Below are 24,896 nucleotides of genomic sequence, written 5' to 3'. Positions count from 1 at the left end.
TATCCGCGGTTCTCTCCAGTACCTCGTTCATTGGGAGGGTTATGGTCCTGAGGAGAGGATGTGGGTCCCAGTGGCGGACATTAAGGCCACTCGTCTTATCAGGGCTTTCCATAGGTCCCATCCTGAGAAGGTGGGCTCTGAGTGTCTGGAGTCCACTCGTAGAGGGAGGGGTACTGTCACCGCCAGCTCTCTGAGAAGCTGTGGCAGACGTTCTTCTGTACCTCTTGCATGATGTTCTTTGTTTTGGTTTCACTTTGTCATCTCTTTTCCTTCTCCCAGCTGTCATCTATTTACACTGATTGCCTCCCTTTATATTCCCTCCCATACTGCCTCACTTTGCGGTTTATACTACTTCCTGGATTGTGTTCACTGCAAGAGGCTGCAACTGCTGGTTCCTCAGATAAGTCTTTTCCTTTATTTGTGTTTCAGTGCTGGCTTGATTCTAGGTGACCCTGACTCCCTCCGTATTAAGTGCAGGGAGCCGGTGGTCGTGTCCCCTCACTATTATAGGGTTTGTCTAGGTATGAGGGCATGCAATTATCTATCATAAAGATCTTTGCATGGGCAAAGCAGTCAGGGAGAGCTCTAGGGGTTTTATAGGGTTCACCCATATGTTCCTTAGTTTGGGATCAAGTCAGTCGGATGTTTATTTATAACTTCCAGTTTTCTGCAACACCATCCGTGACACCGCTGCAGTGCTTAGACTGGGCCGCGGCGGCCCAGCCTACGGCCCTTTAGTGACCGCCTTAAAAAGGCGTATGGTTGGTCACTAAGGGGTTAATGTTTTCTGAAGTTCACTCACATTCCTCCGGATATTATAAACATCCATTGGGTTATCATCTCTAAATACTTCTGCAAGGCGAGATTGCGATGTACATTCTCTTGCCTTCAAATCCATGGGGTCAGTAACCTGAGAATCTGTGAAAACCACAGTAACAATAAAGATTATTAAAAGTAGGTTAGCCATCAAAAAACATAAAAATATGATGAACAAAGTATCCAAACCCCTCAAACAGAGCCAACTCTATATCAATACAACTACCTACAAAAGACACCAGAGTCTCCATATCTCAGAAAATATCTGAAAAACAATTATATGTACAGTATATTGTACTAGTATACTGTTATACCATCCCTCAGGGGAACCACACTTTATTTTTGTAGTTTTTTCATCTCTTTTAATCATGTTCATGTCATACATATTTATTTAATAAAGATTTTCCATATATTTTTTGAGCTGTGGTGACTCTGGTGTCTTTTGTAGACAGCAGCGGTGATGGGCCTGTAGACAGTATGTCACGCTTCCAATTCAACAGGGACTTGAAGCAGAGGAAAGGAGAACTTGGCACTGGAATCGGAGCACCTGTGATAGGTGTCTTTTTTTTTTTTAACCCCTGCACCCTGCATGGCGATATCAAAAGGGGTTCTTGATCTCAGAGAACTCAGCTAATCTCACAATCTGTAGGGAGGAAACTAGAGACTCCATTCTTGCGGGACCAGCTCTAATTTTTATTGGTTACATACAACTTTTTTTATCAATTCTTTTATTTTTACATTTTTTGCGGAGGCGGCACAAATGGCATTCACTCAGCGGGTGAAAAAACTTGATAACTTTAGAGTCTTTGACATTACGGATTTGGGGATACCAGTTATGGACAGGATTGGATCCTGAACCCTTACAGCGCCATGTAGGGTAGTTTGTGAGAATGAGTTGGTAGCTGCGCTGTGCATATACGTTGCATTACATGTCAAGAAAGGGTTATAATTTACCCAACTCTCATGGGTTATGTCTTGTATTGCAATTCAGCCTCATTCATTTAAAGGGGCTCTCTGCTTTGTACAGCCCCTACTGATTCGCAGGATTCCTTTGAAAATGAGTGATTCACACAATGTCCCCCTGCTGACACCCCCAGCTGACACCCCCAGCTATCAGCTATAATTTGTATGTTATCCTAATAGTACATATTCAGTTTCCCTGCAGCGTCACCACTGGGGAAATTAAGTAGTACACAGTGCGCGTTCAAATTTATGGGTGATCTGTGTAAGGCAGGGAAGGATAGGTTCTCCAGAGTGACAAGTGCTCTTTGTCAAGGCCACTATGGCCTGAACGTGGGACCTCTCCCCCATGCCGGTTCCATAAAAATGTATAAAATTGGAAAATTAAGCGGAGCTACAATCCTAGTCGCAACCTGTGGACACGGATGGCATTGTTTCTTTAAAAAATGGTAATGGTAAAACAAAATGTTATGACTCCCTAATATTTCTTACTTTATTTTCAAGACATATCTTTTGATGGCCAACTTTATCTCCTTGTTCCTCAAACTGTATATGATAGGGTTCAACAGTGGGGTGACAAAAGTGTACAGTAGAGACAGGACTTTGTTAGCGTTCAAGGAGTGTCCATCAGATGGAACTACATACAGAGAAACCAATGTCCCATAAAAGATCCCTACGACAGTCAAATGAGAGCTGCAGGTGGAGAAAGTTTTTTGTCTTCCAGATGTGGAGGGGATTTTGAGAATGGTGGTGAAGATGTAGACATAGGTCACTGAGATAAAAACAAGAGGACACAGCGTTAAGGGAGTAGCCAACAATATATTTTCCAGTATCACTGGCGATGTGTCCGAGCAAGAAAGCTTAAGAAGAGGAACTAAATCACAGAAAAAATGGTCAATGATGCGAGGCCCACAGAAATCTTGCTTACTTGTCATGATGACAGTCACCAATGAGATGGCAAAGCCTAAGAACCAACATGTGGCAGCAAGCTGAACACAGCGATGGATGCCCATGATATAGACATAATGTAAGGGATTACAGATGGCCACGTATCTGTCATAAGACATAACAGCAAGGAGAAGACATTGTGCAGCTAGACAAATACCAAAGAATTGGAGCTGAACAAGGCACCCGAGAAGAGATATGGTGCCCCCTTTATTCATGATGGCATGTAACATCATAGGAACAATATTGGTAGTGAACATGATGTCTGAAATAGAAAGATGTCCCAGGAAGAAGAACATTGGGCATTGGAGATTAGGAGATATGGACACCAGTGTGGCGATCGTGATGTTCCCATATAATGTCACGCTGTAGAGTATCAGAAATAGTAGAAAGGAAGGGATTTTAAGACTGCTGTCAATTTGTAATCCCATCAAAAGTATGTCTTGAACTGTACTGCAGTTGTCTTTCACCTGGAAGTACATTATCACGGTCAGTATAGCAACATTTCTTCTCTAAAGCGTCAACCAAAACCTCACTAAAGTCATGAGAGAATGAGCCTGGCACACTGTGTCTGCTTCCAGAGCACCATGGTGGTTTCCCTCATACAGTAGGTCATGATGGTAGACCCCTTTAAATAAGGTATCTGTCAGATAGACTTGAGATGGGTTCACACCAGTATTGTTCTTTCTGTAGTACTCTCTGGTATAGGAGCAGAACAATGAAAATAACAAAAGGGAAACAGAGACTAACAGCATTGGATAGACCCCATCCAACCATTGGGTTGCGCTATTTTGTCACATATTTTTTTTGTCCTGTATGTTTGACAAAATCTGCAACTCCTGCATCTAACAGAGTCTCCAATACAAATGTGAATATAGCCTAGATGATATAAGCCAGCAATTGAACCCCCTCACCAAATGAGCTGAGGAGACCTTACTTATCACCATATAGCATGCAGTTTCTTGAAGTACTACAATCTAAAGTAGCCCTAATTTTAAAAAACAGTCTGCCACCATCAGAGATTCTCTTTAAAAGGAACATGTCCTCAAAACCAAAAACGTTAAATGGTGTAGACAAAGGTCATACAAGGTACTTACGAATGTATTGTGATTGTCCATATTGCCTCCTTTTCTGGCTTTATTCATTTTTCCATCACATTATACACTGCTCGTTTCCAGATGTTACGCCGGCTGGTACATGCCACATACAAGGTAGCCAGGACAGGTGCTGCTGCACATGTATGCCTATGTGAGCTCCCATGGTCTTGGCTATCAGAGAGTCTGGTGCTTTTTTCTATTGGGCAAGCATGGCCACCACTGCTGGATTGAGACAACCACTTTAATGCTATGTGTATGAAATTACTAAAATCCTGACCCATCTATTTCAATGGGTATTGTGGGGATTCGCTCTGGTAGTTAGGACTAGCGGATGCAGTATAGAGGCAAAGTACACAGTTCTTGAATCAGACAGCGGTGTTTATTCACACATTGGTGTATAACAAAATGCAGATAAGGTGTATCACAAAACGGAGGGGGCTTGGTGTTTGTTTACACACAAGGAAAGTCCATACACAATAAAAGTCACCTTTTCTCCTGGGTGTTAATTCACACCCTGTTAGCAGTTCTGCCTCATCAAGTCCATAGGTGGCCTGTTCGCCGTTAGAGGGGTCTGAGTCCTCTAGCCCGGCTCAAACCTCAAATCCCAGCACAGACCTCAGTTCACAGCACACAGACTCCTGAGCTCCACTGTCAGAGGAAGGTAAATCCACCACACCTGGCTGTGCTGGCTGGTTGTTATGCCTGGCAAAACCCGGGCTAGAACATGGGGAGTAGTCACCCACCCAGCACTTTGACTACTCCCAGTAAGAGCCGCCCCGGATCAGCTATGACTCACGGTGTCAATTAGCAATAGCTGCTGACACATAAAATACAGTCTCTTAATTCACCGAGGCCAGGAACCTCGGTGACACATACCTTCCATCCACGATGATTCCAGGTACCTTCTTACAGTATGTGCATGTGAGCATTGTTTTTCATTGACTATCTGTACGTTCAGGGAAAATCATACCTGTAGATCTTATAAAGGAAAAAGGTTCTTGACAATAAGCTAACACAATTACCTTTTCCAACTGGTTCAGGACCCGACTAGATAGACGGCCATACTGTGTAGCTGGCCAGCTAAGACCTGCCCTAGGTTGCTTATATAGCTTATATGTTTATACAGCTAAACCTGCCAATAACCTAAATACAGTTCCTATGTTTGTGTGTTAAAAACAAAAGCAGAGTTATTTACAGTGACTTTATGTTTGGATAAAACTGTTATATATTGTGTTCACGGAAGCAGAAAAGATAATATGCCTTTAAGATGCATTATATAATGTAAGATAAGCTCAATGACACAGCAGAAACAACAGAAAGCCTAGAGTTAAACTGTTGTTGCTGGGAGGAGTTTTGACCAATCACAGCCAGCCTCACACACAGCAAGAGTTTTGACCAATCACAGCCAGCCTCACACACAGCCTTTGTGGGAAATTTCCCTAGCAGGAGCTGCTAGAATCATTACACCAGAGGAGAGAAGCTGAACAGACATTCACTCCACTAAGAGCTGTGTTTTTTGGAAGCAGAGAGGCCAAAATAGGTATTCAAAACAGTTATATAATGTTCCTACTGTTAATATAGTGATAAGAACTGTATACTGAACCAGTTATATGTGTTTACTTACAGTTCCACCAATTGCAAACTGCAGTTCACAATCCAAATTCAAATTCCATATTGCAATCCAAATTGCATACAACCATACCAGATCATACTCAACCAATCTGCAAATAGTTACTGCTAACTGCATACTGCAAATTGCGACCAAATTCAGCAAGTGATCTATTAGTTAGACCTCAGATATACCTCTCAGAGAGATCATAAAGTGCTTAAATAACTTAAAGTGAGAGTACAGATACTGAAGAGAGAAATATATCCACCATTTTATGTTGAATGACAAGATTGAACAGTTGAACCACCATCTTATGCATACCGCCATTTTGTGATATTTTTTCAACACGTGTTATGTACATGGACTATCTGCTGTGGAGGCGGCAGTGTTATATATGAAGAAAAGTTGAAGTTAATAAAGTTATTTCAAGTATTTGGTGTGCTCTTTAAACCTACTGTTTCCATACAACGGCGCTAGAGGAATTACAGAGTAATAGACAGTCTGGTTAGACTAAAAGTCAGAGATATCAAAATTCTTTTAATGCCACAGCGCAAAGGCACTTCATAGTGCTGCACCTGCCACATACTGGGCTTAGTATTAACCAATAAACCAGACAGAACAACAGACGTGTAGGTTAGGGGACACCTGGGAATTCAATTGTCATTCAAAAGAGGAGGCACAAAAATACTGAACTTCCAAAAAGCAAAATTTTACCAGCTAAGGGAGGCCATTAGCCTCAATAACTGGGACAATGTCCTCGGGAGTGGGAATGCAGCCACAAAATGGAATATTTTTAAAGGCATCCTAAACCCTAATTGTGAGAGGAACATACCTTATGGGAATAAATAGAAATGTAAAGGGAGCAATGAATGACAAAAAGAAAGTATGTAAATCACTAAAACAGGAAGTGTCACGGGTGGTGTTGCAGAAAACTGGAAGTTATAAATAAACATCTGACTGACTTGATCCCAAACTAAGGAACATATGGGTGAACCCTATAAAACCCCTAGAGCTCTCCCTGACTGCTTTGCCCATGCAAATATCTTTATGATAGCTAATTGCATGCCCTCATACCTAGACTGAGTGACACCTGAAAACCCTATAATAGTGAGAGGACACGACCACCGGCTCCCTGCACTTTATACGGACGGAGTCAGGGTCACCTAGAATCAAGCCAGCATGGAAACACAAATAAAGGAAAAGACTTATCTAAGGAACCAGCAGTTGCAGCCTCTTGCAGTGAACACAATCCATGAAGTAGTATAAACCGCAAAGTGAGGCAGTATGGGAGGGAATATAAAGGGAGGCAATCAGTGTAAATAGATGACAGCTGGGAGAAGGAAAAGAGATGACAAAGTGAAACCAAAACAAAGAACATCATGCAAGAGGTACAGAAGAACGTCTGCAACAGCTTCTCAGAGAGCTGGCGGTGACAGGAAGGTAGCGAGGAAGCATTGAAAAACTGTAAGGAAGAAAATTGAATAAGTAAAAGACAAATAAAAACAGCCAAACTAGAGACCGAGAGATTCATTGCCAAAGAGAGTAAAACTAACCTTAAAATGTTCAATTATATAAATGGTAAAAGGTACAAATCTGAAGGTGTCGACATTGGGTAACACTGACATGGAAAAGGACTAAGGAATTTTAGTGAATGGCAAACTAAGCTGTAGAAACCAGTGTCAGGCAGCTTCTGCCAAGGCCAATAAGATAATAGGTTGCATCAAAAGGGGCATAGATGCCCGTGCCATAGTCCTGCCACTTTACAAATCACTAGTCAGACCACACATGGAGTACTGTGTACAGTTCTGGGCTCCTATGAACAAGGCATACATAGCAGAGCTGGAGAGGGTTCAGAGGAGGGCAACTAAAGTAATAACTGGAATGGGGCAACTACAGTATCCTAAAAGATTATCAAAATTAGGGTTTTCACTTTAGAAAAAAGACGACTGAGGGTAGATCTAATTACTATGTATAAATATATTAGGGGTCAGTACAGAGATCTCTGTAACGAGGGGACATCCTCTGCGTCTGGAGGAAAGAAGGTTTGTACACAAACATAGAAGAGGATTCTTTACGGTAAGAGCAGTGAGACTATGGAACTCTCTGCCTGAGGAAGTGGTGATGGTGAGTACAATAAAGGAATTCAAGAGGGGCCTGGACGTATTTCTGGAGTGTAATAATATTACAGGCTATAGCTACTAGAGAGGGGTCGTTGATCCAGGGAGTTATCTGATTGCCTGATTGGAGTCGGGAAGGAATCTTTATTCCCCTAAAGTGGGGAAAATTGGCTTCTACCTCGCAGTTTTTTTTTTGCCTTCCTCTGGATCAACTTGCAGGATAACAGGCCGAACTGGATGGACAAATGTCTTTTTTCGGCCTTATATTCTATAACTATAATATGTTACTAGAGAGGGGTTGTTGATCCAGGGAGTTATTCTGATTGCCTGACTGGAGTCAGGAAGCAATTTCTTCCCTTAAAAATGAGAAAAATAGGCTTCTACCTTACAGGGGTTGTTTGCCTTCCTCTGGGTCAACTTGCAGGATAACAGGCTGAACTAGATGGACTCTGCCTTACAAACTATGTTACTAGCATCTCCTGGCAAGAATCAATGAAACACGGACTGCCTCTGGATGTCATGCGTGTGCTGTCAGTTTTCTTTTACTGACCCATTGACTTAAATGGACCAGTCCTGCGTTAAAAAACAGACAATATGGCCTCATGCACACAACTGTTGTGTGTTTTGCCATCTGCAAACTGCGGATCCGCAAAGCACGGATGGCGTCCGTGTGCGTTCCGCAATTTGCGGAATGGCACGGAATAGGACAGGTTATATTTTTTTTGCGGAACGGAGCAACAAATGCGGACAGCACACGGAGTGCTGTCTTCATCTTTTGCGGCCCTATTGAAGTGAATGGGTCCGCTTCCAAGCCGCAAAAACTGCGGCTCGGATGCGGACCAAAAAAAATTTGTGTGCATGAGGCCTATAGAACATGCTGCGATTTTTCCTGAACGGACAGACGGTCAGTAAAAAACAATGCTCATCTAGAAATACCTATTGATACGAATGGGTCAGGATTTAGTCCTGATGCTATCCGTTCACAAAACGTAAAGCATCCGGTCGGAAAACTCAATGGTGTGGAATTAGCTGTAATGCAATCGCAGGGTCATCATCAGACCCTGAAATGTTGCGCTCATGGGAAAGAGGTCTAACAGATACATGTGTGATATATAGTCCTAAGCAAAAAAATAAAGCGAATACAAAGTAACAAAGCAAAAGAAAAACAATAAATCCATTTTTTTTTATATAAAATTTTATTATTATTTTTATTATAGTTATGATTTCAATTAATAAAATCTGCTGACAAAAATCTCAGTCATGAAGACCAAAATTGTCTTAATGTCTAAGAATATTGATCTTGGATTATGTTGAATGTGGAAATGTTAAAATCAAGAAAATATGTTTCTCAAAGAACCTGGATTCTCTAGAGGTAGAGAAGGATTTCGGTGTAATTACCCCGTACTGTAGATATAATTGTATAGATCTTAGAACTTTGGGCTCATGTATGGCAAATCTTATATATCAGTGCAGGGCACATGAAATTGTCTTCTGATGAGTTGAATGGTTTACTTACCGTCTGGACAACATCCTCCTGCATCTTCCCAGTAGGACCTGTAGGTCAACAGAAAATATAACCTATAAATCTAAGCTGATCCCTTCCCTATACACATTTAAAACATGACGCCTTTTATACTTTCTGACAAAACCTTCAGTGACAATTCAATTGTCTGGAGATCTGAGCAGAAACACTTTTGGGAATCATTTAATGGTAAAGCAAAACGAGGAATTTGTTACAAAGCAGATGTGGATCCGCTGTGTCGATGAACAGATTTGGCTTGGGCCTACTCCTAAGGGTTTTATTGAAGTGACCTGCTGGTCTTAACCTTTTCACTCCTATACTTGGATCTGGACTCTACTGCAGAGGAACCACCAGGTTGCTACCTCTACAGCTGACCCAAGTGGGTCAAGTAGTGACAGCGGTGCGTGGCATGGAGGGCACAGGAAAAGTTGTAGTCATAGGATGAGCTGAGGTCAGGGCAGGCAGGGTTAGTGCAATCCAGTTATTAGTCCAAAGGTCAGGGCATGTAGCACAGGCTCAAGACAAGAGTCAAATCTGGTCAACAGGCAGAAGTCAAGCTCAGGAAGTCTAAAGGACATATAGCACACCTTCCCATGGACTAGCAAGCTAGAGAACCTATTGCTCAGGCACCCTCATACAGTGGAAATAAATACCCTAGGACAGTGATGGCAAAACTTATATAGACCGAGTGCCCAAACTGCAACCCAAAACCCCCTTCTTTATCGCAAAGTGATGTAACCTGAATACTACATTCCAATATAGTATATCTTTCATGAACTTTATCAATTAGCTATAATAGCCTGCCTATATTAAATCCAGACCCCCCCCCCCTCCCCCAGACAGGGCCCCCGTCCAACACTATAACTTTACTACACTTTTTTGACACTGTTGATATGCATATCAAAAGTGTTGATAGTGGGGGTCCCAGCTCTGAGCCCCCTGCTGATCTCTATAATGAGCACTCTGAAGCGCTCAGCAGAGAACTGCTTCTCCTCACTGCTGAGCAGGATGGTAAAGATGTCCCATAGACTTTATACTGAGACTGTGTTCACTACAGCGCTCAGCATTGAGGAGAAGCACCGCGCTTTAGACGGCTCGAGATCAGCGGGGGTCTCAAAGCTGGGACCCTCGCTAAAGCCGACTGCTAATCAGTGCAACTTCACCCTAATGCCAAGCAAGTCTGCATACCCTGCCCGGCGCCTCTTGGTGAAAATCACGTGGCACTGCAGGAGCCTCCCCCTCCATATCTTTAAAAAACAGTGTGCAGGACGGAGCGGCATCGCTGCTCTGCCTATGCCGTTCAAAGCACGCCCTGCGCTGATATATGGCAGGAAAAGTCCAAGGCATATTGGAACACCATAGACTTTTTCCAGGGCATGTGTGCCCATAGAGAAGACTCTGAGTGCCCCCTCTGGCATAGGTTCGCCACCATGGTCTTAGGAAGTCTAGCCATAGGCTGGACAGATTATAATGCACGTGCCGGCCCTTTAAGGGCCAGAGGAATATACATATATGTGTAGAGCCCAACCTAGGATTTCACATCCTCTTCATCACATCCCCTAGTGAAGCGGATGTAAAACCATGAGATGGGCGAGTCGACCTCAGAAGACTTTTTTTTTATTTTATACCTGCATTGTGTTTTTATATTTGGTAAGAGAATAAATTGTTTTTCCTGAGATACACAACGTGGCAGTGCTTCACTATTGGTTTTATTTGCTTCCTTCCTTTGGGTGAGAGGCTAAAGGATCTTAAGTGGGAACACGTGTGCCTTCCGCAATTTGTGGAACAGAACAGGCGGCCCATTGTAGAAATGCCTATAGGACAAGAATAGGACATGTTATATTTTTTTTTGCGGGGCCACGGAACGGAGCAATGAAGGCATCTTCTGCGGCCCCATTGAAGTGAATGGGTCCGCACCCGAGCCGCAATAACTGCGGCTCGGATGCAGACCACAACAACGGTCGTGTGCATGAGGCCTAAGTAAGTGACAAAAAAAAATCTGCTTCCAGAAAAAACAGTCACCTTGATTCTGGTGTTCGTTCACACCAGGCAGTAACGCAGAAGTCCTTGTATAAAGCAGAATCCACGTGCTTTCACACAAACAAGGTAGCAGGCCTTAATCCCAGCCCAAACTCCTAGGCCCCAACACAGAGACTGGCAGCGCTCCACTGTCAGAGAGGAGTAATCCACCCCACCTGACAGTGCTGCCTGTGTTTTATATCCCAAACCAAGACCTGGCCTGGAACGTAGGGAGCAGCCACCCACCCATCACTTTGACTACTCCCAATAAGAGCCGTCCAGGGTTAGCTTTGCAGCCATACTAAAACAGCTGAAGTGTCAGACTGCAAAACTGACACTTTGAGAAAAACCGTCTCTTACCTCACCAAGGCCAGGAACATGTACCGACCATCAATGACGACCCCTTGTTCCTTCCTTCATACCTCCCCCCTTTGTTTAACCCTGAGGGGGTATACACACATTAAACAGTGTACCCGGGACAGGGCATCTGCGTTTCCTAGTAACCGGCCTGCCCTGTGTTCCACAGAAAACTTGAAATTTTGCAAAGACAGAAACCACCAGGTGACCCGGGCATTTCTGTCCTTGGCCTGGCTCATCCATTTGAGAGGGAAGTGGTCAGTCACCAGACGAAACTTTCTCCCCAACCAAAATTAGCAGAGAGACTCGAGTGCCCATTTGATAGCCAGGCACTCTCTCTCCACTATACTATACCTGGTCTCGGCTGGGGTAAGCTTCCGGCTGAGGAAGACAATGGGATGCTCCTCCCCGTTGACTTCCTGAGACAGTACAGCACCGAGACCTACCTCGGAGGCATCGGTCTGCACTATAAACTCCCCTTTAAAGTCGTGCGTCACCAAAACCGGGGACTCACACAGTGCCGACTTCAAAGCGGAGAAAGCCTTTTCCGCCTGCTCATTCCAGTGGACCGTCCCTGACTTATGTCCCTTCAAAAGGCCTGTCAAAGGTGCGGCCACTCTAGCAAAGTGGGGGACAAATCTCATATAGTATCCCACCATTCCCAGGAACGACTGTACTTGCCGAGTAGTGACAGGTCGGGACCAATTCCGAATTGCCTCAATTTTTATTCACCCGAAGTTTGATAATTCCACGCCCAATTACATACCCCAGGTACTTCGTCTCTTCCAACCCTATCGAGAACTTTTTTGGGTTAGCGGTTAAGCCAGGCTTCCTAAGGGAGTCCACTACAGCCTGTACTTTAGGCAGGTGACTTTCAAAGGCTAATGTCCATTAGCCTTTGAAACATGGCGGCGGCGCCATGTAGACAAAAGTGTAATACCTTGTACTGATACAGCCCCTCTGGTGTTATGAAAGCCATTTTTTCCTTGGCAGCCTCCATCAAGGGTACCTGCCAGTACCCTTTGGTGAGGTCCAAAACAGAAAAATAACGGGCTTGGCCTAACTTTTCGATAAGCTCATCCACTCGAGGCATGGGATATGCGTCAAACTTGGAAACCTCATTAAGTTTGCAGAAGTCGTTACAGAATCGTAACTTCCCGTCTGGCTTGGGTATAGCTGTTAGGGACCCACAAGGGACCCACAAGGAGAAACTCCCATGGAGGAGGTGGTTGAGGAGCTGCCACTGGAGGAGGAGTGGAAGGTGGAGGATGATACCAGCCACTACACCCAATCGTCTCAGTGGGAGGCATAGCCGGAAAGAACTGGCTACTGGGCAAGCTGGCCAGAATTGCAACCTGTATGCTTGCTTGCTTACCCACTGACAGGCATACACATGAAGCACTCTGATGATTACTGGACAGCCATACTTTTACACAAAGCAAAAATGGAGGAATGTTTTCCATCTGCCGAAAGGGAGGTCAAATTCTATTTTTACCAAGAAGCCCTGTGTACACAACTTGCCACCGCTTCACTGCGTCATTCACCTCCTGCCGCCGAAGAAGCCAGTTTAGTCTCCTCAACATGATGGAGCAGTTTTTCATGTGCCGCACCAGGCTGAGGCAAATCAACAAACTGAGACCTCCCGTCTCAATGCCCAGGTTCAGTCCTACCTAAACTCTGGCCTGTCGTTGGCACATACCCTGTTTCCTGACCCATGGACTTCTAGGCAGGCAGATGAGAACAGTGGCCCAAACTGGCCCAGTATGCTCTCTGTCTTCTTCTTGCTCAGCTTCCAGTGTCATCTCAGAGAAGGTTTTCAGCGTGGCAGGGGGCCTGGTGACACCCAATTGGACCAAGTTGTCCTCCGCCTGTGTCCAAAGTATCAGTGTTGTCAAAATGAGCCAGGCATGGATCCAGGAGGGTTATCACACTCCTCTTGCTGAGGCTGATAAATAGATCTAGCCTTGCTGACGGTGTCTCATCTTGTCGCTGTTGCTGCCTGCCTGCTAGTTTACAATCATGTTCAATATGGCTGCTACTGCTGAGGCTATCATGCTACTGTCTTCCAGCATGTACCATATATAGAAATCTTTATTAATCAAAATTCATAATATTGATCAGACATTGGAAGGAAGGACGACACAATGGCAATTTGATACAGAAAAATACATGGGGCACATTACCAGACAATGTCCATCAGAATCATTATTGTAACATCAATGTGGCTCTAAGAATACACTGTCCTATGAGGGAATATCTCTCAATAAAGGCCTACTATGATATTAATGGGCAGTGCAACAGACCAACAATATAAAAGACTGCCAAGATTATACATAGATAATAAGCAGGTGTGCCTTGGAAGAGTGAAAGTGAGCGCAATTAAATAAGTAATAGCACGTAGATATATATATATATCTCAGGTGTATTGAACTAGATATAATATTAAATGGCATACATTTATCAGTCCTAATCCACAGCCTATATGCAATTCATATCTTTATACACTGCCCCTCTCAAAAAAAAGTCGCCACCTGGATTTAACTAAGCAAATAGTTATGAGCCTCCTATTGGGTAATTACTGCATGGGCGATTATCTTTCAGCTGGCACCAAGTTATTTAACCCCAACTGGTGCAATGAGTTGCTTCTCATTTCTTAAACAACCATGTCGAAAGACACATCTCGTCGTGGAAAAGATGTTAGTCTGTTTGAGAAGGGTCAAATCATTGGCATGCATCAAGCAGAGAAAACATCTAAGGAGATTGCAGAAACGACTAAAATTGGGTTAAGAACTGTCCAACGCATTATTAAAAACTGGAAGGATAGTTGGGACCCATCGTATTCAAGGAAGAAATGTGGCGGGAAAAAAATCCTGAATGATCGTGATCGGCGATCACTTAATCGTTTGGTGAAATCAAATCGAAGAAAAACAACAGTAGAACTCAGGGCTATGTTTAATAGATATGTTCAGGGCTATGTTTAATAGTGAAAGTAAGAGCATTTCCACACGCACAATGCGAAGGGAACTCAAGGGGTTGGGACTGAACAGCTGTGTAGCCGTAAGGAAACCACTAATCAGTTAGGAAAACCAGAAAAAAAGGCTTCAATTTGCTAGAGAGCATAAAGATTGGACTCTGGAGCAATGGAAGAAGGTGATGTGGTCTGATGAGTCCAGATTTACCCTGTTCCAGAGTGATGGGTGCATCAGGGTAAGAAGAGAGGCAGATGAAGTGATGCACCCATCATGCCTAGTGCCTACTGTACCAGCCTGTGGGGGCAGTGCTATGATCTGGGGTTGCTGCAGTTGGTCAGGTCTAGGTTCAACAACAGTATGTGCTCCAAGAATGAGGTCAGCGGACTACCTGAACATACTGAATGACCAGGTTATTCCATCAATGGATTTTTTTCTTCCCTGATGGCACGGGCATATTCCAAGATGACAATGCCAGGATTCATCGGGCTCCAATTGTGATAGAGTGGTTCAGTAAGCATGAGACATCATTGTCACACATGGATTGGCCACCACAGAGTCCAGACCTGAACCCCATTGAGAATCTTTGGAATGTGCTGGAGAAGGCTTTGCACAGCAGTCAGACTCTACCATCATCAATGCAAGATCTTGGTGAAAAATTAATGCAACACTGGATGGAAATAAATCTTGTGACATTGCAGAAGCTTATCGAAACAATGCCACAGCGAATGCGTGCCGTAATCAAAGCTAAAGGCTTTTCTTTGGTGGCGACTTTATTTTTGGACAGGCAGTGTATTTATGCTGTAGGACATGTGTTTACCCGTAGCTATATATGTCAGTGTCACTTACTATTGCGTCCAAGAGCTTGGGGAGGGTGAAGGGAGAAAGAAACAATTCTGGTCATAGACTTCTATTATGATGGAATGCCTCTAATAGGCTTCTGTGGTGCATGCCGTCATAGGAATCCATAACAGAATTCTTTGTACGCCGAACTTGAAAACACAAGTTCGCTCAACACTAATCATTACCCTATCTGTTCTTATTAGTGTTTGTGTGGAGAGGGGGCTGATCCAGCAGTCCAAAAGAAATCCTGCTGCCATCACAAGCCTCTTTAGTGCAGGGATACCAGGCCTGCCGGGATACCAGGAAATTTCCCGTTAGGCCAGCAGTCCTGAGTGCCGCAAGGCCGCGGCCCTGGTGACAAGTGGGGGTGGCCGGCGGCAGGGCACAGCAGGAGATGAGCGCTTCCATTGTGGAAGCGCTCATCTCCATAGTCATCTGTTTCGCCGTCCTCAGGACAGCGATACAGATGTCTATGCTGCGGCAGGGGAGGGAGAGGTGTGTCCCCTCCTGTTCCTCTGATAGGCTGCCGGCCTAGTGCTGGCAGCCTATCAGAGGCCGGGGCAGGCAGCGCCGCCTGAGCCATATAGCGAGGGACACAGGCCGAAAGAGGCCTGCATCGCATTGCTGGAGGTAAGTATAAGTTTTTTTTAAAATATATATATAGGTACAATACTGGATCATGATTGGGGGGGGCTACTGGATCATGATAAGGGGGGGCTACTGGCACATGATAAGGGGGGCTACTGGCACATGATAAGGGGGCTACTGGCACATAAGGGAGGGCTACTGGCACATAAGGGGGGGCTACTGGCACATGATAAGTGGGGCTACTGGCACATGATGGGGGGCTACTGGCACATGATAAGGGGGAGCTACTGGCACATAAGGGAGGGCGACTGGCACATAAGGGGGGCTACTGGCACATGGGGGCTATTGGCACATGATATGGGGCTACTGGCATAAAGGGGGGCTACTGGCACATGATAAGGGGGCTACTGGCACATAAGGGTGGCTATTGGCACATAAGGGGGACTATTGGCACATAAGGGGGACTATTGGCACATGAGGGGGACTTACTGCACATAATAAGGGGGGGGTTACTGCCACATAATAAGGGGTGGCTACTGGCACATGATGGGGGGCTACTTGCACATGATGGGGGGCTACTGGCACATAAGGGGGGGCTACTGGCACATGATAAGGGGGCTACTGGTACATGATGGGGGGCTACTGGTACATGATGGGGGGGCTACTGGCACATGATATTGGGGCTACTGGCACATAAGGGAGGCTACTGGCACATAAGGGTGGCTACTGGCACATAAGGGGACTATTGGCACATAATAAGGGGGGGCTACTGGCACATGATAGGGGGCCACTCTGGCTACTGGCACATGATAGGGGGGGGGCTCTGGCTTCTGGCACTTGATGGTTGGGGGGCTCTTATTACTAGCACAAAATTGGGGGGCATCTATGGGGGGCATCTTACTGGCACATGATTGGGAGGCATCTATGGGGGCACATCTTACTGGCACATGATTGGAGGCATCTATTGGGGCACTTATTACTGGTAGATTATTGGGTGGCACTATAGGGGCATCTACTGTGGCTAAAAAGAAGGGGTATTTTATATGGGGGCTCTGTATAGGGGCATTTTATACTGGGACACATTATGGTGGGTACTATGGGGAAGGGGGGGGTAGGAGCACTATGGGGTCATCTACGGGGGCATTGAGAAGGGGTATTTTATATTGGAACATTATGGGAACATTAGCTCAACTGGGGGCATTACAAGGGGGTATGTTCTGCACATTATAAGGAGAATTATTTCTACTGGGGGGGGTATTATAGCGGGCTTTATTACTCCCACATGGTATGACCCCCCTAGTAGCAGCACCATCCTCTCCCTGCTCTGCTATTCCTCTGCCCCTTCTCCAAATCCTTATTATGAAATCTTTCTCATTAGGATAAAACACAACATCAGCTCCACCGAGCCCCCGGCCAAAGTGCTGAAGTGGCGTCCGAGATCTCCAAGGGTCAAGCCAAGTAATTGTAAGTTTTCATGTAAAATATGTGTCGGGATTCGAACCTGTGACCAGCCACATCCCAGGCGGTAGCCCTGCTTACTAGGCTACCGTCCTCTCTGGACATTACTCCCTGAAACCTATTATGTAACCTCAGTCTTGCCAAGCCTTGCTCATCACCCTTGATTCCCCACACCTGGTACTTCCCTATATAAGTCCAGCCCCTTGCACTCTAGCTTGCTGATTATTGAGCTCCTGAGCCTTGATCAAGCTTCTCCTCATCTGCTGCTCCTGCTACTACTGAAAGTCCACTGCTGACCAGGAATTGCCTACCGACTACTCTTCTGCTTGTCCCTACCGACTGAACTGCTACCACCGTTGCCATCCGGATTGTCTGACCACGCTTACTGCTGCCTGCCCTGACCCACCGCCTGCCTACCGACTACTCTTCTGCTTGTCCCTACCTACTACCTGCCTGCAGTCCTTGCCACTGGGCTCCACTCCTACCTCCAGCCAGCGGTCCTCTGACTCAGGTGAGCCTGTAGGATTGTTACAGAATAATCAGCCCCACTATGGAGTCCGCAATGGCCACTCTGCGTAAGCAGGTCTCCGAACTTCAAGAATTTGGTACTACATATCAGGAGAAATTTGCCCAGCTCCAAGGCGTAGTCCAAAGCCAACAGAGGGAGATTATTGAACTACAGAGGCAACTCCTGGACGTCCGCGGCGCACCCGCAGACACCCGCATGCCACTCCCTTCAAGATTCAGCGGCGACAGACGCCAGTATCGGGGGTTTCTAAACCAATGCCGCATCTATTTTCAGATGTACCCGGCCCCCTTCACCACCGAGAAAAAGAAGGTGCTATTCGTGGTCAATCTCCTGACGGATGAAGCATTAGCATGGGCATCACCATACGTGGAGACTAACAGTCAGCTCCTGGACAACCTAAACAACTTCATCACCGCCATGAGCCAAGTCTTCGATGACCCCAACCGCTGTGCGACAGCCGAGGCGCGACTACATGGTCTGCGGCAAGGGAGACGCTCCGTCGCCGAATACACCGCCGAGTTTCGCCGTTGGGTCACGGACACCACCTGGAACCCAGCGGCACAGAGAAGCCAATTCCGGCGAGGCCTGTCAGAATTAATAAAGGACGAACTCGCCAGAGTTGAGGCCCCGGATGATCTGGATGACTTCATTCAGTTATGCATCTGGATAGATCAAAGACTCTCCGAGAGGAAGAAAGAAAGACTCTGGTCCTCGGACCACAGACCCACTTACTCCTTCTCTACCACCGCCCAGCGCGACCCCCAGTCAGTAACTGAACCTATGCAGGTCGACGCTCTACGTAGGTCTCTATCCACAGCTGAGAAGGAGAGAAGGCTGGCCGAAAACCTCTGCCTCTACTGTGGGGAGCCGGGTCATTTTGCCATCAAATGTCCTCATAAGATCCGAAAGACTATTGCCGTCACGGAGCTAAAGGAGCAACCACAGACTCCAACCCCGCCAGCAGCCCCTGAAAATAACAACACGGCGGCTCATGGATCCCACTTCATCGTCCCCATCCTCATCGACATTGAGGGGCGACAACTCCCCTGTTCAGCGATGTTAGACTCCGGGGTGGGAGGCAACTTCATGGACCTAACCTTCGCCCGCGAAAAGAACATTCCACTGACAATCAAGGCAGCCCCCGTTGACCTGGAAACCGTCGACGGATCCCCACTCTCCTCGGGGCCGGCCACTCACGAGACCACCGAACTACAACTCCTCATAGAACCAGATCACCGTGAAAAGATCCACTTCTCTCTGATCGCCTCCCCGAAGTTCCCAGTGATCTTGGGCATCCCATGGTTGGCCACCCACAACCCCTCGGTGGACTGGGAAACCCGCTGCATACGATTCCCATCCGAGTTCTGCACGCTAAACTGCTCCCACAAACCCGTCCTTCCACCCGAAGACACCACCATCTCAAAACTATCCGTCAAGGATCTGCTACCCCCTCAATACCGCAAGTTCCAGGATGTCTGCGACAAGAAAAACGCAGACAAGCTGCCACCACACCGACCCTACGACTGCCCTATAGAACTGTTGCCCGGGGCCGAAATACCCTTTGGCAGTATCTACTCCCTCTCAGAGCCTGAACTCAAGGCTCTGAAAGAGTACCTGGACGAGGACCTGAGGAAGGGGTTCATCCGGCCCTCCACCTCCCCCGCGGGAGCCCCCTTTTTCTTCGTAGAGAAAAAAGACTCCTCCCTGCGTCCCTGCATAGACTACAGAAAGCTTAATGACATAACTGTAAAAAACCGGTACCCGCTCCCACTGATTTCCGAACTCCTTGAGAGACTCCGGGAAGCGAAGATCTTCACCAAACTCGACCTTCGAGGGGCCTACAACCTCGTCCGAATCCGCCCTGGGGACGAATGGAAGACCGCCTTCCGGACACGTTATGGTCATTTCGAGTACCTGGTCATGCCTTTCGGACTCTGCAATGCTCCCGCCACCTTCCAGCACTTCATTAAGGACGTCCTCAGGGACATGCTGGATCTGTTTGTAGTCGTTTACCTGGACGACATCTTGATCTTCTCTGAAGACCTCAAGCAGCACCGCGAACACGTCCGCAGGGTACTGCAGAGACTCAGACAGAACTCTCTCTATATCAAGCTAGAGAAATGCGAGTTTGAGCGAACCACCACTCAGTTCCTCGGATACATCATCTCCCCAGAGGGCCTAAGTATGAACCCGGGGAAGGTCCAAGCTGTGATGAACTGGCCCGTTCCGAAAAACGAGAAGGAGATACAAAGATTCATTGGCTTCGCCAACTTCTATCGGAAGTTTATCCGGAACTTCTCCAAGGTCATAGCACCAATCACCCAACTCACCAAGAAGGCAGTCCCCTTCTCCTGGACACCCGAGGCCCAGGAGGCCTTCACCAAGTTGAAACTTCTTTTCACTTCTGCCCCAATCCTAATCCACCCGAACCCCGAGCTCCCATTTGCAGTCGAAGTGGATGCATCAGACTCTGCGGTGGGGGCAGTTTTGTCACAACGGACAAGGGAGAGGATGCTATTACACCCGTGCGCATATTTCTCCCGCCAGATGTCCCCCTCCGAGAAGAACTATGACATCGGGAACAAAGAACTACTGGCGATCAAGGATGCCTTCTCCGAGTGGAGACACCTGCTGGAGGGAGCCACCAACCCCATAATCGTACTAACTGACCACAAGAACCTCGAGTTCATCCGCAGCGCTAAGAGACTCTCAGCCAGACAGGCCAGATGGAGCCTATTCTTTTCCCGCTTCAACTATCTCATCACCTATCGCCCTGGATCAAAAAACGGCAAGGCTGACGCCCTCTCCAGAATGTTTTCCGAGCCCTCACAGAGTAACAAGGGCCAAAATAACATCTTACCCGAGAGAAGGGTCGTAGGGGCCACCTACTCTAAAGAACTCCTGGGCACAATCAAAGAAGGATACGAAAATGACCCCTTCCTCGCCCACCCCACAGGGAATGTCAGCCTTACGTTTAAGAACGGTCATTGGTTTCATCAGGACCTACAACTATATGTACCAGAAATCGCACGGCTCGAAGTGCTCAAACTCAACCATGACTCCAAGCTGGCCGGCCATTTTGGCACAAGAAAGACCCAGGAGCTTCTCTCCCGCTCCTTCTGGTGGCCAACATACAAGGAGGACATCAAGAGGTACATCTCCTCGTGCGCGGTCTTTGCCCGCAATAAGACTCCTCGTTCCTCCCCCGTGGGTCTGTTACAACCCCTCCCTATTCCCTCCCGCCCCTGGGGCTCGATCTCCATGGACTTTGTGGTAGACCTTCCTCCTTCAAAAGGGATGAACACTATCCTGGTCGTGGTCGACCGTCTCACAAAGATGGCCCATTTCATCCCCTACAAAGGCATACCCACCGCCAAACAGACGGCCGATCTAATTCTCAGAGAGGTCTTCAGGCTGCATGGGATCCCGGACGACGTGGTCTCCGACCGAGGCGTACAATTTGCCTCAAAGTTCTGGAAGAACTTCTGCCTGGCGCTCGGGGTTAAAGTGAACCTATCCTCCGCTTTCCACCCTCAGTCAAACGGGCAGACTGAGAGAACTAATCAGACCCTAGAGCAGTACCTACGCTGTTTCAGCTCCCACCTGCAGGATGACTGGCTTGACCATCTCCCCACGGCCGAGTTCGCCTACAACAATGCTGAGCATAGCTCAACCAAGCACAGCCCCTTCTTTGCTAACACAGGCTCGCACCCGGTGTTCATTCCCCACCTGCCCGTCGCCTCCACCCTCCCAGCAGTGGCCGAACGCCTAACAACCCTACAGGAGGCACAAAAGAACATTATAGACAACCTCCAGCTCGCCCAGAGGTGTTTTAAACAGGGAGCAGACAGACGTCGCAAACCCACCCCGGGCTTCCATTTGGGAGACAAGGTGTGGCTGTCCACCAGGAACCTCAGATTGAAGGTCCCCTCCAAAAAGTTGGCCCAAAGATACATGGGTCCGTTTCGGATCACCGCACAAATCAACGAGGTCACGTTCCGGCTCGACCTTCCGGACTCCATTAGGGTGCACCCTGTCTTCCATTGCTCACTCCTCAAGCCATACGTGGAGAACACCTTCACAGGCCGCCACTCGCCCCCTCCACCACCCGTGAGGGTACAGGGTGAAGAAGAATACGTTGTCGCAAAGATCCTCGACTCCAGGATCCACCGGGGAAGACTACAATACCTAATTGGGTGGGAGGGTTACCCTCCCGAGGATAACTCCTGGGAGCCAGAAGAAAATGTCCACGCCCCCAGACTGGTAAAAGAGTTCCACCAACGGCACCCCAGTAAGCCTGCCCCTGCGGTGCCCGGAGGTCACCTTGGAAGGGGGGGAGTACTGTCGGGATTCGAACCCGTGACCAGCCACATCCCAGGCGGTAGCCCTGCTTACTAGGCTACCGTCCTCTCTGGACATTACTCCCTGAAACCTATTATGTAACCTCAGTCTTGCCAAGCCTTGCTCATCACCCTTGATTCCCCACACCTGGTACTTCCTTATATAAGTCCAGCCCCTTGCACTCTAGCTTGCTGATTATTGAGCTCCTGAGCCTTGATCAAGCTTCTCCTCATCTGCTGCTCCTGCTACTACTGAAAGTCCACTGCTGACCAGGAATTGCCTACCGACTACTCTTCTGCTTGTCCCTACCTACTGAACTGCTACCACCGTTGCTATCCGGATTGTCTGACCACGCTTACTGCCGCCTGCCCTGACCCACCGCCTGCCTACCGACTACTCTTCTGCTTGTCCCTACCTACTACCTGCCTGCGGTCCTTGCCACTGGGCTCCACTCCTACCTCCAGCCAGCGGTCCTCTGACTCAGGTGAGCCTGTAGGATTGTTACAATATGTTTATGTTTGTAGTTGATCTTTATTATCGATTTTACATTGCAGATTTTAAAAAAAATTTGCAGCATATGGGTGAGATTTTATAAATATTTTTATTATTTGGTCGAAAGGCTCATTGGGGGGGAGGGGGGATTGTAACAGGACTGCCGTAGAATATCTAAAATAGCCGGTCAAGTAAAACGTTGCATGCAACAATCATTAAATAGGTGGCCAACAAAAAAGGGGCGGGTCAAAGGGCGTGGTAAAACACTGTCTGAGCATGCTGAGAGTTGTAGTTTTGCAACAGTTGGAGGCATCTTGGTTGGGAAAACGCTGTGATAATATGAACAATGGGGGTTCTACAAAGAGCTATCGTGGGGCAAAGTTCATATTCGTGTTTACACACGTGTTTTAAAATGAATGCTTTCTCCTATTATAAACAAGTAAATAATGACGCAAAGCTCTGGGGCTGGTATGCAACTTTTTCCAGTGCTGGTTTTTATCCCCAGTCCGGCCCTGGCCGCAGCACCAATAGACGTCATGCAGCACCGCACCATTTGTAAACAGATCACCCAAATCCACTGCTATAACAATCAACAGGAGGTTCTTTTATCATAATGTATAAGTCCACTTGTCACGTCACAGCGACCTCTGTCAAGTGGGTCCCTACACTAACATTATAATGACTATATTATTATTATTTATAGTATTCTATACTATTGTAATGATTACTATTATACTCCTTATTATATGACTGCTATATGATCCTAGGCAATGTATAGATGTATTACTATTATATTATTACCAACATTTATAATGATATCTTCCTATCAGAAATTACATCCCTACACATAAAGCCGTTCCAGAAGAAGGCAAAAAAGCCCTGGACATATACGGCCAAATCATATCGCAAGGGAAAAATTCCTCCATGACCTTCATGGTCAGTCCTAGAACCCTGGATCAAACCCCTAATGCCTGACCATGATATTTTGCTCTTTGTCAAAACTAGATCCCTATCCCTAAGACTGTTGATCCAGAAGAAGGCGAAAACCCCTGGACACATTCGGCCAATTCATGTGACAGGGGAAAAATTCCTCCTCGACCCCAGGAAAAGAAGATCAGTCCTAGAACCCTGGATGAAACCTCCTAATATTATTTCTAGACCTCTACTTATCATTATCGAGTAACAGATGTTATTGGCTTTATTATGACAGTTATATTATATACTATATTACTACACCTGACAATATTACATTGCTTTTATTACTGTCATATTTTAATCTTTCCTAACCTTACAATTATTATTAGACTCATATTATTGTCATCACTATTTATCTTATTACTGTAGATTGTTGCTGCTGGTGGTATTGCAGCTTGTTGCCGTCCATCATCGGCAGAATGGTCAGAGGAAGGTCCAGACTTCTTTCCTCTGAGGTTGGTCTTATTGTACTGCTGGATGGACTGCTGGCGGATCCTCTGTCTTCTTCCTGCCTGATTTTGAACTTTTCTCATGGTCTTGGTCTTTTTATCCAATTTTTCTTTGGACTTATTCTCAGTAGTCTCATCTTCCTGCTTCCGGGATGTCTCTGAGTTTTCTCGCTCTCTCTTGTCCTCCTCCACCTTCAGGTCTTTGCACAGTTGGCTTTCTGTCATCAGTGCAGGTTCTGGATCATCTACCTGGTCAAGACAGGTATTTCTTATGAGCTTCGTAGTTGGTCGGCATGAGGCGCCAAGAGCAGATTCAGTCAGTGGTCTATGAGGCGTTCTTATGAAACCTTCCCATCTATCAACAGAACATGGAAGAATTGGGTATATGGACAGCATGATAGGCAGTAGGGTCACTGACCTCCATCTTGAAGACTGCTGATGGGAGGAATCGCATGCAGTAGATGAGGCGTTGTAGGTCTCTCTCCTCCACGGTGCAAGGATAAGTTGAAGAGGGAAAGACAACCAGACAAAGGGCGGAATTTATTATTGCACCCATGCCACTTATCTGACTTGAAAAGTGTGAAACGCAGTGTTTGCAAATTTTTAAAACGCCACTTTCAACAATTTTTGTTATAAGTGGTTTTTCTGCACTGCCCTTACCACTTTCAAAAAGTGAACATGGTGAGGGCAGGGAGGGGGAGTGGTAAGGGCAAGGACGGGTGGGGCATCTGGACCATCACATTTATCTTCTTTTACACTAGTTTCATGGCATAGAAGAAGATTGAAATCAAAGGCAGCTCCGAGCTTCCA

The 24,896-nt window shown here is 46.5% G+C and overlaps 1 protein-coding gene across 1 annotated transcript; it reads right to left on the bottom strand.

Moving 5' to 3' along the window:
- Positions 1 to 2,264: 2,264 nt before the first annotated feature.
- Positions 2,265 to 3,179, bottom strand: LOC120982186 (olfactory receptor 10A4-like). Its single transcript, XM_040412173.1, has one exon. The coding sequence runs from the start codon at positions 3,150 to 3,152 to the stop codon at positions 2,265 to 2,267; it is 888 nt and encodes a 295-aa protein (XP_040268107.1). The 5' UTR covers positions 3,153 to 3,179.
- Between the last annotated feature and the right edge of the window lie 21,717 nt (positions 3,180 to 24,896).

Source organism: Bufo bufo, chromosome 11, assembly GCF_905171765.1.
Source record: "Bufo bufo chromosome 11, aBufBuf1.1, whole genome shotgun sequence".
Taxonomy (NCBI): Eukaryota; Metazoa; Chordata; class Amphibia; order Anura; family Bufonidae; genus Bufo; species Bufo bufo.
This window is presented reverse-complemented; position numbering and strand designations above follow the sequence as displayed.